We start from the raw sequence: 15,693 nt of genomic DNA, 5'->3' as shown, positions 1-15,693 counted from the left end.
ATTATTACAGTAAGTTTGAACTGTGCACCAGTGTGCATCCAAAAATTAACACTGACTTTGGATAAAGTTGCAATGAACAAAGAAAGTAAACACTCTGAAAGCAGCACAGTGCCATAAGAGAATATTAAGTTAAAGTCTTGATGTCATAGCATTCCATTGTTAGTACTTTGTCTGTAGAGTCTAAGGACACAAATGAAAAGAATCCCTTTTCCCCGATGTTTGAACTTCTTTAAACTACAAACTCAGCTTTTCAGTGAGGTGAGCAGTAACAAACTATTCATAGAATAGGGACATATATGGGAAAGATCTTGTGAAATAAAATCAGATGGCCCTGGAAATCTCAAAATAAATCTGACATAATGTTAATTGTTTCTCTGTATGATTGATTTATTTTTTCTCAATAAGCAGCAAGTTGTTTAACTTATATATATGGTAAAGCAATTCAAGCAAGCCAAGTTTAAAGTAACAATTAAGAAACTGTTTTGCCTATTAGATTAGATAAATGGCCATCGTAAATGAGTTGTGCTGGTTTTAGATTAAACTGAAGGTAGCGCTCAGGTAGATATCCTGGAGATATATCTAATTTGCTGTGAGAGATGAAAACATAGGGTGCAGCTGTGAGAAACAAAATAATGTAAGAAATGATCATCTAACTTTGAACGAAAGTTCATCCAAATAAAGACAACTAACACCAAGGATAAGCATTAGATAAAACGATGTTCCAAGTTAGGAATTTTGCACTTCCATTTTAATCTGAAATGTCCACGTTACAAGCTGGAAAGTCTATGAACTCAAAGGGCCAGATGTTCTGCTACCCCACTGGTAGGTTTAAAGCAAGGGACAGATCATGGTCAAGAAGAGTATAGAGATAATGGGAACTGCAGATGCTGGAGAATCCAAGATAACAAAGTGTGGAGCTGGATGAACACAGCAGGCCAAGCAACATCTTAGGAACACAAAAGCTGACGTTTCGGGCCTAGACCCTTCATCAGAAAAAACGCTTTTTTTTCTGATGAAGGGGCGAGGCACGAAACGTCAGCTTTTGTGCTCCTAAGATGCTGCTTGGCCCGCTGTGTTCATCCAGCTCCACACTTTGTTATCAAGAAGAGTATAATTGGGTTTCCAGTGACCAACTAGTGCCATGTTTAACATTTGGAATTCCACATTGTACCTCACTTTCTTTAAGCAGATCATGAAATGAAATCTATTAATTATTTTAATTGCTGTTTATACAAAATTGTTGATATGCTGAAAAAAGCTTCTAATTTACAGTGTCTGCTTTTATACTTTGGACAAATTATGTAGATAAGCAGTTCAATATTCTCAAAATAGAAGAGAAAAACTGTGACAAAATTCCAATTAATTTGTAACATTGAAATTAGTGATAAAAGATAAAAATTCAGTAACTAGTAATTAAATTTAAAATATTCAAAAGTGTCGTGTCTCAGTGTCTCAAGAATATTTAATTTCCATTTTTGTTCAACACTCCATCTATAACAACCTGAAGCTTGACAGGTCTATTAATTTCGAGGCTCAGGGATACCTATTAGTACAAAACATGGAAAAATACCATTAATCATTTATTTTAATTTTGCATTTCTGTCATTTTCATAGCAGGTTGTAGAATTGCAATGACACAATAATGTCCCTGGTCTAACTGTGTGAAAGACTACTTAGAACACTGCAATTAAAGTAGAGTCTGAAGTTCATTACTTCTGATTGCAGTGATATAATGTGATTAGATTTAGCACATTTTGACGCAACTGTCCTTGAAAACAAATTAAAGTTATCATCTAATGTTTCTTTCAGAAAGCACCATCTGCATTCAGTGATACAAAAGTAGAGATCAGCAGATCTAAAATAGCACCACTAATTTCAGAGGAGATAGGATGAAAAGGCAGCCATTTGACTTTAGTTTCTTTCAGCATAATCGTAACCCTCCCAGAAGTTACTGAACCTAATTATCACACATTAAGCCAAAAGTAATTGCAGGAGGACAAAACTGCAGAAGTGTTATGTATTTGAGTGGAAGATTCTAAACATAATGCCCTAAATTGCCTGGGAATAACAATATTCTGAAAATTATTGACAGATCAATCTAATTTGTAATAAACATTCAGCTTTCTTTGATAGATCTCAGTGCAGTGCATTTAGATTAGCAAAAGTGGATTACAGACATTTTCTTGAAGAGTACATTTATATTAATTAGATGGAACGAAGAAAAACAGAATAACAATGAGAATGCAACATGAGGATAGAATCGTGACATTGTGAAGCACTCATCAAAAATGTTTGCACTGAATGGATAAAGTTCTGAAGCTAATGTATAGTCAGCTAAACTGACAGGAATGAAAAAGTCAATGTGATCACAATATTCTGAATGCTGAACATTTGCTTGAAACAAATCACTTCCATCATCCATCAGCAAAACCTCTAATACCATATCCTAAACTAAGTAGTGTGATTTTAAGGGCTAATTCACCAAAATCTACGTACTGACATGGTTTTCGTTAGAAATATTTAAAACTTCTCAATGATTTTAGGTGCATTCTTCAAAGACAATTATTAACAGGGGGAAAATGCTTCAATTTGCTTAAGACTTGTGAGAACAGCTGTCTTTTGAATATTCTTTCCCATGTATAATTTTATTCATATCTGCATTGACTGCACAAGGCATTCCATCACGTATTTAAGTCTGTGACAGAACTACTGCATCAATTACCTTTACTCCAGTGTAACACAGGACATGATGAACATTTCATTCCATTCTGAATGTGAGTTTGCTCGCTGAGCTGGAAGGTTCGTTTTCAGACGTTTCGTCACCATTCTAGGTAACATCATCAGTGAGCCTCTGACGAAGCGCTGGTGTTATGTTCCGCTTTCTATTTATCTGGTTAGGTTTCCTTGGGTTGGTGATGTCATTTCCTGCGTTGGTGATGTCATTTCTTGTTCTTTTTTTCAGGGGATGGTAGATTGGCTCCAAATCAATGTGTTTGTTGTTGGAGTTCCGGTTGGAATGCCATGCTTCTAGGAATTCTCGTGCATGTCTCTGTTTGGCTTGTCCTAGGATGGATGTGTTGTCCCAATCAAAGTGGTGTCCTTCTTTATCTGTATGTAAGGATACGAGTGATAGTGGGTCATGTCGTTTTGTGGCTAGTATGAACATCAACTAGCCACAAAATGACATGACCCACTATCACTCGTATCCTTACATACAGATAAAGAAGGACACCACTTTGATTGGGACAACACATCCATCCTAGGACAAGCCAAACAGAGACATGCACGAGAATTCCTAGAAGCATGGCATTCCAACAGGAACTCCATCAACAAACACATTGATTTGGAGCCAATCTACCATCCCCTGAGAAAAAGAACAGGAAATGACATCACCAATGCAGGAAATGACATCACCAACCCAAGGAAACCTAACCAGATAAATAGAAAGCGAGACATAACACCAGCGCTTCGTCGGAGGCTCACTGATGATGTTACCTAGAATGGTGACGAAACGTCTGAAAACGAACCTTCCAGCTCAGCGAGCAAACTCACATCCAGAACCTCCACCTGAGCTACAAATCTTCTCATTTCATTCCATTTCGTGGATCTTTGTGATATTTCACCAACTAGCATAGTGCATTATGTACCACACCATAATATAATGCTGATTATCAGAAATAATTGTATTCTGATCTCCCCAAAATATTGGGAATAGTGCAATGTAGAAGTGATTCAACAAACAGTTGAAAAAGCTTCTCAGAGCATTCATTAATCTGACCTAAATAACACAAGTAATATCTATCAGAACCCAAAGATCACAACAGTTTTTATTTTGAAACATATCATATTCTGTGTCTTCTAGGTAATCAAATATATAATGTTTTGTGACGATATTAACTGAGTAAATACGTAACATTATTAATTTGTCAGCCTCTCCTCAATCAAAAGATCCAGACTAAAACAACTGTGCTGATGATATTAGAAATGTTTAAATCTGAACAGCAATCAAGTGCATTTTGCTGCCATGCTTTTCAGAAATAGCCATTTATTTTGTTTAAGGGGACGACTTGCTGCTTGGAGACATGCTTCTGGCACTTATGAATGTACTTTCTTAGAAAGTTTGGATTTTTAAAATTAAGAAGTCTGAGCAATTTTGCCCCTCTTTTGCACTGAATAATGTGGATAAAGTGGTCATTATAAACATCAAATTTCGGGCATGAAAGACATTTTAATAGTTATCCCCCATATAGACCAAAATGCAGCTGACCCATCTGCGCATGCAAGCCAAATAGTGGTTATGAAGATTTCAATCTGCAATTAATGGGAACATATATTGCATTTAATTACACATCAAAGCATGCGTATTTTCTCAAGCATTCATGGAATAATGAGTTGCTTGAGGAAGAAAGATTTGCATTTTTTGATCATCAGATCACTTGAAGCACTGTGCAGCTAATGCAGTACTCCTGATGCCATTGCTGGAACCGAGGAAATGTGGCAGCAAATTGGGCACAGCAAATTCCCATAAACAGCAGTGATTGTGGGATTATTCGCGGGATAAATATTGGCCAGGATATTGGGGGTTAGCTCCCTGCTCAGATGGCCAAATATGCTGAAAATGGTGATTTTTGACATTAAGAAAAGGAACTGATTTTATATGCACAACTTTAAGTGTGAAACAAGAATCTGACCAGTAAGTTAAATATATTGCATCTCATTGTTAGCTAATCATGCCTCGTTTATGTGCACCTTGCTATTTTCCCAGGTAGTGAGAGAAAAGAGATGGTGACAATTTGCTGAAATGGAAGTCTGAGTGGGTACTTGGTGACCCCAGCTCATCATTTGTTCCTCTGGGGCTTCAACTTGCCAACATTCCACAACATCTCAGGGTGCATCCCATGACCAGTGACTACCAGCATGCATTTTCCACAGAGGTTGACATCACACATGGACGGCCTTCAACACACCATTAATGAAACTTCTCTGATTTAGAGTACAGTTCTCCACTAAATACTTTTCTTGTAATGCGCTGAAACCTTGCATTGTAAGGCTGATTCTGGGCTGCTTTGCATGTACAAACAAGCAGCCATCATATGGATCAGATCAGGGTGCCTCAGAGCCATCAGCTTGTTTTCTTAGCTGTTACTCACTTAGAACCTATTTGGATATTCCAGTATCTCTGTATTGCCTTGCCATTTTGCACATTCTAAGTTCTGAAAGAGACAGCCTCACAGTTCGTCTGTCTTGCCTTGCCTTTGTGTGAGGACAGAAAGCCAAGCAGCCTGTCATGATTTCCAGTGATGATCAGTCAAGGGATTCAGAGATGTTGCTTTATGGCACCATGTTAAGTCAAAATTACAGCTATAGGGTATGACAGCAGCTTATTTGTCAAACATGTGGAATTTGCTTCGAACATCTCTATGTCAAAGGGAAGTAGTCTTTAGTCAAGTCAAGAGGGGCTATTGTGAGTCAGGGGATGCCAGACAGTCAGTCAAAGGCATTGTCTGATCGCAGGCTGAGGACGTGAATACAGTCATTTGGATGCTTGGTCTAATCAAGGTTAGGGGATCCATATCGATAAAGCCTAGGGTGTGGGCCACGCTCATTCTGCACATTAAGATCGTGAGGGTGAACCTGTGACTCACTCTGTGAAGCTCTACCTGCATTTCTTTCACCCTCATCCAAATTACAACTGTGCATCACAATGGGAAATATTTGCCACCAGATCCAGAATGGGCAAAGTAAATACTTTCATTTTCCGCAGGAACAGACTCAGTTTGTAAATGATGCAAACCCCTTCAAGGTGTATTTGCATTAAACAGACACTCTCACAAAAGTGTCTGGCATTGTGGAATTTTGTATATTAAACTCATGCGTTGATCAACTGTCTCAACCAAAATTCTTGATCATAAAACATCTTGGCCATTATCATTCAAAATTGCCAATTCATCTAGTAATGGCTTTGAAACAGAAGTAATGTCAAGCGACCTGTAAAATTCAACTCAATTCTAAATCTTGCATTCAATTCCAAGATGATGTCATTTATGAGTGTTGCAACTGCTGAATGATTAGGAGCTGCTTTGTTTCTGATATTGCCCACATAGGCTCATTGGGACCATCCTCAACCTATTTAAACAAAAAAAGTGTTGTTGTCTCAGTGGCGTTGAGAGTGTTTAGAGGAATGACTGAGGAACACAAAGCCCAGGACCAGCATCAACCTGAGTGGATGTGGTGCAATGTCCTAATATAGAGTTTCCAGTCAGATATGCTGTCATAATGCGACAAAAAATATAGGAGACCCACAGCCACTTGTCTTCCATAAAACACTACACGGATGAGAGACAACAGGAGAGCTATCCTCTGTTTGCAGGTGTCGGTCAGATCACCTCGTTGAGATGTCTAGAATACATATAGTACAACATTTGCATCCAATGAGCAATATGATGTCTCCTCCACACCAGGTTCCCATGCAACTCATAAGTAGGGGTTTACTGCAGTACAGTAAAGATAGAGGATGCTATCTCATCCTTGGTTTCCTTGCACCAGACAGCTTGAGGACACAACAAGACTATGTGATGATTGAATAGAATCCTTGAGAGCTACAGCACTGTACATTCTTCAGAAGGAACCGTACTTTCGGTATCCTACAGCACAGCAGTGCTTGATAAAGCAAGCCAGACTGGAATTTTTTTGCAAACTTGATCAATGCATCTGAGTTGCATTAAGTCATCTTACTCCGGCTGTAAATGTTTTGAGCTGCTTAAGTCGGCATCCTCATTTTAATCCCTGCTATAAATTCTGCCTATCTTACTATGCTATTCCTATTCAACAACAGAAATTGCTGTAAAGCTCAGTAGGTCTGAACAGATTTGAAGATAGGCCACTCAACCCGAAATGCTAAACTCTGACTTCTCTCCACCAATGCTGTCAGACCCGGTGAGCTTTCATTGCAATCTCTGTTTTTGTTTCTGATTTACAGCATCTGCAGTTCTTATGTTTTGTTTCATGCTTTTGTTATAGTTTAATAAAGGGAAAGGTTAAAAATTGTCAGCTGCATTCACAACATGCTCTCTCATTCAGTCATAACACAGTTTCATGTCAGTGTGGGCACTATGGAAAGGATAGCTATCATTCATACGGGGTGAGAACATTTTGTGGTACTAAGAGTAGCCGACCTCTCTACCTTCACTCTTTTAGCTGTAGCTGTGGCTGACAGTCACTAATACAGCTGATGGTGAAAACTGACATATATTTTAAAACTGGATGATGTATTGACAATCAGAATTCACCCATGCCAGCGATGTGCCCTCAGACGTTTACCTATTTCCTCTCCTTCCCAAAATTGTTCAGGTGTAATCTCAATATCTAAGTCTAAGTCAAAAAGTCAATATCTAAGTGCTAAGTCAGAAAATTCTCTCATCACATGGGTTAAGAAGATAAATGTCTGGTGCTCCCAGCCCATCTTGACTCCTTCTGTTCTATTGGGTTACTTTTCTCCTGGAAAGAGGGAAAGGAAGGGAACTGAGACAAAAGTGGCAGGCATAACTGTCCGTGTTGGTGTCATTGGAAGAAAGATGGTGAGGCATCCCGAATAAATGGGTAGGAAGTGGAGAATGCATGTAAGATTCATTGTCTGAAGGTGTGGGGTGGATGAGACCAATTGAGGGAATATGCTGCGTGCAATTGTAAGCCTGGTATACTGTAACCCTTGGTGGTCGGTGGCAGATGACAGGGTTAAAGTGAGCATGAGGTTGTATAGAAAATAATGTATTTATTCTCGTGGAGTGCAGAACGTCATTAAGCTTCTTCCTTGTGTTGTTGGGTGTTCCTATGGGCCATTGACCTGCACTGACCTGGGTGGCAACTTTAGACCAGGCTGGCAGACTGTGGCTCCATTGTGTTCGCTGGTGGTCCTACGAGAAGATGAAAGTCAACCTCTCCATCGTCCTTTCACCTGGACCATCAGGTCCCTGTTTTACCAGGAGGGATGTAAAATATGACAGCTGGGTAACCCACCGTCTCCTACCTGAACAGTGGTTGGTTGGGCACCAAAACTGGCAGCATTCCTGCCAATGGCAGTTGAACATATTTGGTAACTAATTAGCTGGATATTAGCCCGTCCACACTATAATACATTTGGTATGGGCAGATAGGTGACAGCACTTAGTCTTTCTAACTTTTAAAACTGGCATTGCTACCCACAGTGTGTTAATGCTGTGGGATGGCCTTATTTATCATAAGTCAGCTGACATTTGACAGTACTCACACAGTAGCAAGCAGTATGACGTGGTCCCCCATTGTGTATCCAGCTCTATCGGTGCTGAAATGTTCTGTGTATACCTTGAAAACAGTTTTGTTATAGTTAAAGGTGGTCTGCTGAGTCTGTGGCTGGTGGTGGAGGTGGAGCAGCAAAGAGGACAGGGGGGAGCAGGTGAAGGTAAAAATGCATGAATAATATGGACTACATGTGCCTCCAACTGCAAAAGCAGGAGATTAACTCAAAAGACGAAAAGGTCTCCACATCCCCATGCAGCAAGCATTTCTCAATTCTGATCATGTCACCACCATCTTCCAAATTCCTTCTAATTGTCATAATCATAGTAAAATGGATTATTGATGTTTAATCTCATCTTTTGATTTTACACCTGAGATTTTCATGTACCAAAATAATTGTTTTGAGAACAGAGAAGTACTGACCGAAACTGACCGCTAGTATCAGCTAAACTCATAAATTCAAGAACAAACATTAGAAGTTGCTGGAAAAGCTCAGCAGGTCAGGCAGCATCTGTGAGTTAATGTCTCGGATCTGGTGACCCTTCCTCAAAACTGACGATGGCTGGGAAAACGTCAGTTTATTCACAGAATCCCTACAGTGCAGAAACAGTCCCTTCGTCCCAACAAGTCTGCACCAATCCTCAGAGCATCCCACCCAGACCCATCCCCCTAAAACCCACCTAATCTACACATCCCTGTACACTACGGGCAATTTTAGCATGGCCAATCCACCTAACCTGCACATCTTTGGACTGTGGCAGGAAACTGGATGACCCGGAAGAAACCCATGCAGACATGGGGAGAATGTGCAAACTCCACGCAGAGAGTTGCCTGAGGGTGGAATCAAACCCAGGTTCCTGGTGCTGTGCAGCAGCTTTGCTAACACACTGAGCCACTGTGGTGTCATATTGCGGAAAATAGAGAGGGGAATGGGGTAGGGAGTAAATGATGGGATAGAGCCCAAAGAGAGAAAAGAGCAGTTGGATAGACAAAGGAAGTGATAACGATGTGACTTGGAGGGTGAATAGTTGTTAATAGGGACTGTTAGTAACAACAATAGGTAGTGTGTAATAGCAAGCTGTGTGGTAACAAGGCCTGGTGTGTGGGGTTGGGGCTAGGACATTGGAGAGTTCAGGCCTGAAATTATTTAACTTGATATTGAGTCTGGAGGGCTGCAGGGTCCCCAAGTGGAAGATGAGGTACTATTCTTCCAGCTTGCATTGACCTTCGCTGGAACACTGCAGCAAGCCAGGGACAGTGATGTTGTCCAGGGAACAGGGTGATGTGTTAAAGTGACAGGCAACTGGAAGCTCAGAGTCTTTTTGCGAGTAGAACATAGATGTTCTGTGAAGCGATCACCTAGTCTATGTTTCATTCCCCCAATATAGAGGATACCACATTATGAGCAGCGAATGCAGTAGACTGGATTCTGGGAAGTGCAGGTGAAGTGTTGCTTCACCTGGAAGGTGTGAAGGTATGTTTGGTCCATTGGATACTGGGGAGGGAGGAGGTAAATGGGCAGGTGTTGCACCTTCACCCGTTACAGGGGAAGGTGCCTTAGGGCTGTGGGGGTGAAGGAAGAGTGGACCAGGGTATCCTGGAAGGACTGGTCTCTGCGGAAGGCGGACAAGGGAGGGAAAGGGAATATGTGTTTGGTGGTGGCATCTTGTTGGAGTTGGCAGAAATGGCTTCTGATGATCTTCTGGATGTGAGACGGTAGGTAAAGACAAGGGGAATCCTAACGCTGTTGCAGGAGGGAAGAGACGAGGTGAGGATGGAAGTGTGGGTGATTGTTTGACCCTGTCAACAGCGGTGCTGGGGAATCCTCGGTTGAAGAACAAGTTGGATATTTCGGAGGCTCCCTTGTCAAAGTTGGCCTCATCTGAACATATGCATCAGACATGGAGGAATTAGAGAATGGAATGGAGTCTTTACAGGAAGTGGGGTGTGAAGATGTATCGTCTAGGTAGCTGTGGGAGTCAGTGGGTTTATAGTAGATATTACTGGCCAGTCTATCCCTAGAAATGGAAATAGAGGTGTCGAGGAAGGGAAGGGAGGAGTCAGAGATAGACCAGGTGAAAGTGAGGGCAGGGTGGAAATTGGAAGCAAAATTGATTAACTCTTCCAATTCCAGATGAGAGAAGGAAGCATCACTGATGATAATATTGATATATCATAGAAAGAGTTGTGGGTGGTGTCCAGAATAAGACTGGAACAAAGAATGTTCTACTTACGCCATGAAGACACTGGCATAAGTCCAATATCAGTGTGAAACAAATTTAACATTATCATAAAAAGACACTGAAATTCATGCCTCTATCTCCTAGTTGGCTGTCACCTTCCTGGAAGCTGCACAGTAAACAGATCTTTCAGTCCCTTAAGTAGTGTGGACAATTGTGAAGAAATTGGAAAAATACGAGAACAAGAAAAATTGATCTCAACGTCAAGAAAAATTTCCTGAGTTTTCCTTTAAGCTTTAAACAGCATCTGAAAAATTTAGCTGATTTAAAGTAGCCTGGTGTTAACACAACTCGACTTATTTGCACTTGAGCATTCCCCTCTCCTTCCCCAAGAAGCTTGACAATGCCGATTCCTGAAATGAAGATCGGAGTGGGTACATATTGGCTGCAGCTCGCTGTTGGCTTGTCTTGGCCTTGATCCAGCTCTGTCTTCACCACAAAGCCCCTGCACTCTACATGGCCACCATCCTCCTCCACCCTTCATTCACATAAGTCAGCATCGACAAAGCACCAGTCACCACACCATCATGCCTGCTCTCGGCCCAACTCTCACACTGCTTCAGTCTTCCAGAAACTGATTAGGAGCCCAGAGTCACCTACATCTTGCATATCTCTGTCAAGTTGCTTTCTGCGCAGACATGCTAGCACTTCTTGCATCTGCACAGCGTGCACCTTATGACTCTCAGTTTCATTTCTTAGCATTCAGTCACTTTGTGCTTATCTGGAGGCTGCCAGCATGTCTTGCTTTTCAGTGAACAGTGTCTTTAGTGTTCTGGTACAGGCTGGCAGCCTCTGTGTCTTGTATTCCTTTTTAGTTCAGAGAAGCAGGACACTTGTCACAGTTTAGAGCTCTTAACAACCAAAAGGGTGCACATGTTGCTATCCACAGTGCTACATCAACGTCACACCCCCTGCATGTACTAGCAGCTTGCATGACAAACATGCACACTGCATATGCTTCAAGCAAATAGTCATGTGTGAAAGTCATAGGGGAGCAGCCCTTAGTGGGATGAAGAGGTACTACAATCAGTCAGAGTACATAGTTAAGGGACATGTCCAATTCCAGCCCAGGTGTTGGCCAAAATCAGATGCACACGTGATCCTACCAGGAGCAAGTTATCAGTGTCCTTCCAGTCAGCTGATTGGTCAATGAGAAGGCTTGCAAATCTGGGGAACACAGGTAGCCAACACCTGGGGAACACGTGCTGTGGAAACATTGGTCTAGGCTTCTATAAATTTGTCCCACAATGAGACAAAATGAAGGGATTGAATATGGATTGAAGTGGATGATGGAGCAGTTATTTGTGAGAATGGGTGACAATTCTGTCATGAGTAAGCAGGAAGTACAGATGGCAGAAAGGGTTAGTAGTTTAGGAAGATGAAGTGAATGAGAGCCATTGAGTATAGATGGAATATGCAACAGTGAGAATTGTAGCCTATGAGCCCTGGTGAGTATATATGCAGTGGCAGAGTTAAAGTGAGTGATAACCTGTGAATGTGAGGTAACAGAGACAAGATAGAGCCATTTGCCCCTACAGAGAACAGAAGACTGTTAATATACTATCTCCAATTCTGGGCAATCTTTTAACCCAAGACACAGTACTGATATGGGCTGCTATATGGTTCCAGGCAGGTTGTGTTGGTGCTGTGGCTTTCTTTGATGTCAGCAGGTCTCTCCACCATGCCGACTATCAGCACATTCCTATTTGTGAAGTAGGTCTGTTGACCTCAATGATAATGATTGAGCACCGCATTGTGAGGGGCAGTTCCTGATGTTCAGCATCTGCAGTAGCGTGCAGCTAAACTTTAAATGTGGTGCCAATGGTGTGAACACACAATATTCTGGCAGCAGCAAGCACTTCCAACTCTCTGGCTATGTGATTGCACAGAGAGGGTCCTGGAGAGCCTGATTGCATAAATGTTGTGATGACTGTGCATCATGAATCTCACCTTGACAACACTTGACAAAAAAACAGAAGAACTTGAAGACTCTCTCTGTCAGTCCCTCTCGCAACCTGAACCTCAGAAGCCATTTTGTGAATGAAAGACAAAACAACAACAGTGATTCACTGAAAACTCACATGCATTTGCAAGTTTACCATTCCAGAGGAAAGAAGACAATAGTTTAAAAAGTTGGACATGGATTTTTCATTGTTGTATTTTGGGAAACTTTTGAGAGCTACAACTGCGATTGCTTTTATTATCCGTACCTATATTAGACATCATTCTTCTAACTTACTTACTTCATAAAACCTTCATTTCATGTGTTGTACATATTTATTTGATGTCATATTAATTTTTTTGCATTTAATTGGTAATAAAACTCCAATCTCTTTTACTCAAGAAAACTTTGATTCTTGCCCGTTTTGCTCCAGAAATTTAATATTTTTTAAGGTGAAATAGATGTTTACAAAGAAAGGAAGATTTTTAAAAATTGCTGCGATTGAACAAGAATGTATAAAAAGAGAGAGGCACTGTGACCCCTTCTTTCGTGGTCATAACACAGTTGCCTTCCTGTAGCACAATCTTATATGTTTTATTGTCAATGCACGACATACACCAACACCAAATCCAAATAAATGAACAGGTTTTAATAATTTTATTCCATTTGTAGATAGTAATAAACAGGAATAATTAAAAATTACCATTAAGAAACTCCTAGGCGTCTGCCTTTTATCTATCCTGATACTACAATGAGGGGCATCTCTAATGACTATATTTTAAAAGGTGGAAGATTGCAGAGGCTACAGGTTACACTTAGACAGTGCAGTTGTCTGCAGTGGCGCTAATAAGAGCCCTGCCATAGGCGTTGGTGGGGGTGCAGGCATCCTGCGGGAGGATGGCAGATGAGGTTCTGATGAGGGCTCTACAGGACAAAGTAGCTTGATCAGAACTCCATCCTCCACTTTAAATATTCACTGTGTCCCCAGTCGGTGTGTTATGGTAGCACTGTATTATCTTCGAGCTGCACTTCAGTGATTCAACAGGACTCCATCAACAACACGTTTCAAACCCTTAAACTTATGCCGTCTGGTCAAGAGATGAACTTGATATCCTCCACATCTTCCATATTGCTTTCAGTAACATGGCGTCCAACAACAGAACACTGAACATGAAAGCTATGTTTTTTTTAAAAAACTGCTAGTTACAGGTTTATTTTTGACACTATCAATCCAGTTTTAGATAATTTAATTTATTTAATCTTCAGGATTGTAGTTCGTAATTGTTCTTATATATATACCATAAAATATCCCCTTAAAGACTGCACCTACATTTTGTACTTTTTTACTAAATGTGACTCTATCAACACTTTGCAGAAAGACGGCAAATTTAGAGAAGCATATACTTCTGCCAAATGGCACAACACCAGATGATACATGTGAACCAAGGAATATTTGAATTTACAGTGTGCTGACAGCGGTGTTCTGTGAAACTCCTGAAGGCTTGAAAACTACTTGTTTAACAATCTAGAATGTCATCACACAAAGAATTTCAGGAGAAATTAGCCCCCCCCACCATTACTTCAATTGGTAAGACAAATTTTTAACTGAACCATAAGATGCCAATGATGGCTGGAAGATGCCAAGTTTGAATCCACATTTTATTAAGCTATCTCATTGTAGGTGAGTGGCAAGGAATGCTGCAAATGGTCCTGGTGCCCCAGGGCTAGGTAACAGAATGTCAGTTAGAGATCCCTCTGTTGATTGTTGTCTTGTAACTGATGTATATATGAACAATGGAGATTAGATAGTAGGAACTGCAGATTCTAGAGAGTCTGAGATAACAAGGTGTAGAGATGGATGAACACAACAGGCCAAGCAGCATCAGAGGAGCAGGAAAGCTGACATTTCAGGCCTAGACCCTTCTTCAGAAATGTGCTTCGCAGTAGAGTTAAAATTGTTTCAGAGATAGTAGGAACTGCAGATGCTGGAGAGTCTGAGATAACAAGGTGCAGAGCTAGATGAACACGCAGGTCAAGCAGCATCAGAAGAGCAGGAAAGCTGATGTTTCAGGCCTAGACACTTCTTCAGAAGAAGAGTCTAGGCCCGAAGCATCAGCTTTCCTGCTCCTCTGATGCTGCTTGGCCAACAATGGAGATGAGACTGATCTTAAAAGTAATGGTTGACTACCTGGTGACTATGCAGTGTTTGGGCATTCACTTAGAGAATAACTAGATTGGTAGAATACCAAAGGCTGTTGAGTGCCTGCAGAATCTTACTCCATCAGGACAGTGTGCCGTTGGGAGAGATAGAGGTGCGAAAATTGCTAAAGCAATCAAGTGGAAGTATTTTTTTCTGAAAGATCATTAGCAGGTCTTTTAAAGTTTAGTTGTGTTTTTCTTTTGCTGATACAATCTTTTTTTTACACAAATAAAGAACACCAATTTTAGGAACTTCAGCATTTCTTCTTCAGTAGTAATAATAAAGAATGGTCTAATGATTACTTTGTGATTAATATCTTTTGTTTGACTTAACTCACCAAAGAAATTTGTTGAATTGCATTTGGAACAGGCCCTCATTCTTGCATTGGCTTAAGGCAAGATGTGACCTTTTTGTTTAATAATGAGAATCATCTATTATCTAAAAACATTTCAAATGGTCAAAGAGAAAATGCCAGCTTTTAATTAGCTTAGACATTACAAGCCCTTAAAAACATATTGTTTAATTTAGTTTTATGTTTGAGAAAATTTTGTGTATAAAATGTGAAATATGGTATCCCATGCTCAAAGATACCTGTAGATAATTTTGGTGAAACACAATTCTTAAACAATAAATGCATTTAAACAAGGCTTTATCTTATTTTTGTTTTATGTGGAATGAAATATTTTTTAAAATATTGTGTTTATTGCAGACTTTTTCCATAGGCTAAGTTGTTTTAAATGATTAAGAAAATGTATTGAAATTGTTTATTTATTGTAGTTCAGTACATTACTTTGTTTGAATTTCTGTTACAGTAAGTATAAGGACAAGGTGATTAAGGTAACTTTGACAAAGGTAGATACTTTGTGCAATTGATCTTAGAAGTTGCTTGCAGAAGCAATGTATATAAAAACTTTGATGTGTAAATTGACCTACCCAAGTTGTTCATAGAATCTTTATAAAATCAGTTGTTTCTTGCCTTTAACATATGAATTTCAAAATACATTTTTCCTCCCGCAAATTTGTCATTATTTGTTTTT

The 15,693-nt window shown here is 40.2% G+C and overlaps 1 protein-coding gene across 4 annotated transcripts in view; it reads left to right on the top strand.

The window, feature by feature from the left end:
- The window catches only part of dgkb (diacylglycerol kinase, beta), a 752,355-nt gene that overhangs the window by 725,057 nt on the left and 11,605 nt on the right, over positions 1-15,693 (top strand). The window contains exon 25 of one of the 4 annotated variants that reach the window (XM_048520580.2): positions 4,766-7,308. The exons of the other annotated variants lie outside the window; for them this stretch is intronic. Within the exon in view, the coding sequence (XP_048376537.1) occupies positions 4,766-4,789 (24 nt within the window). The 3' untranslated portion in view covers positions 4,790-7,308. Of the gene's footprint in view, positions 1-4,765; positions 7,309-15,693 lie in introns of those variants that run through there. 4 annotated transcript variants of the gene reach the window in all.

This window comes from Stegostoma tigrinum, chromosome 2 (genome assembly GCF_030684315.1).
Source record: "Stegostoma tigrinum isolate sSteTig4 chromosome 2, sSteTig4.hap1, whole genome shotgun sequence".
NCBI lineage: Eukaryota > Metazoa > Chordata > Chondrichthyes > Orectolobiformes > Stegostomatidae > Stegostoma > Stegostoma tigrinum.
Note: the sequence above shows the minus strand (reverse complement) of the source record. Positions and strands in the feature narration are given on the sequence as shown.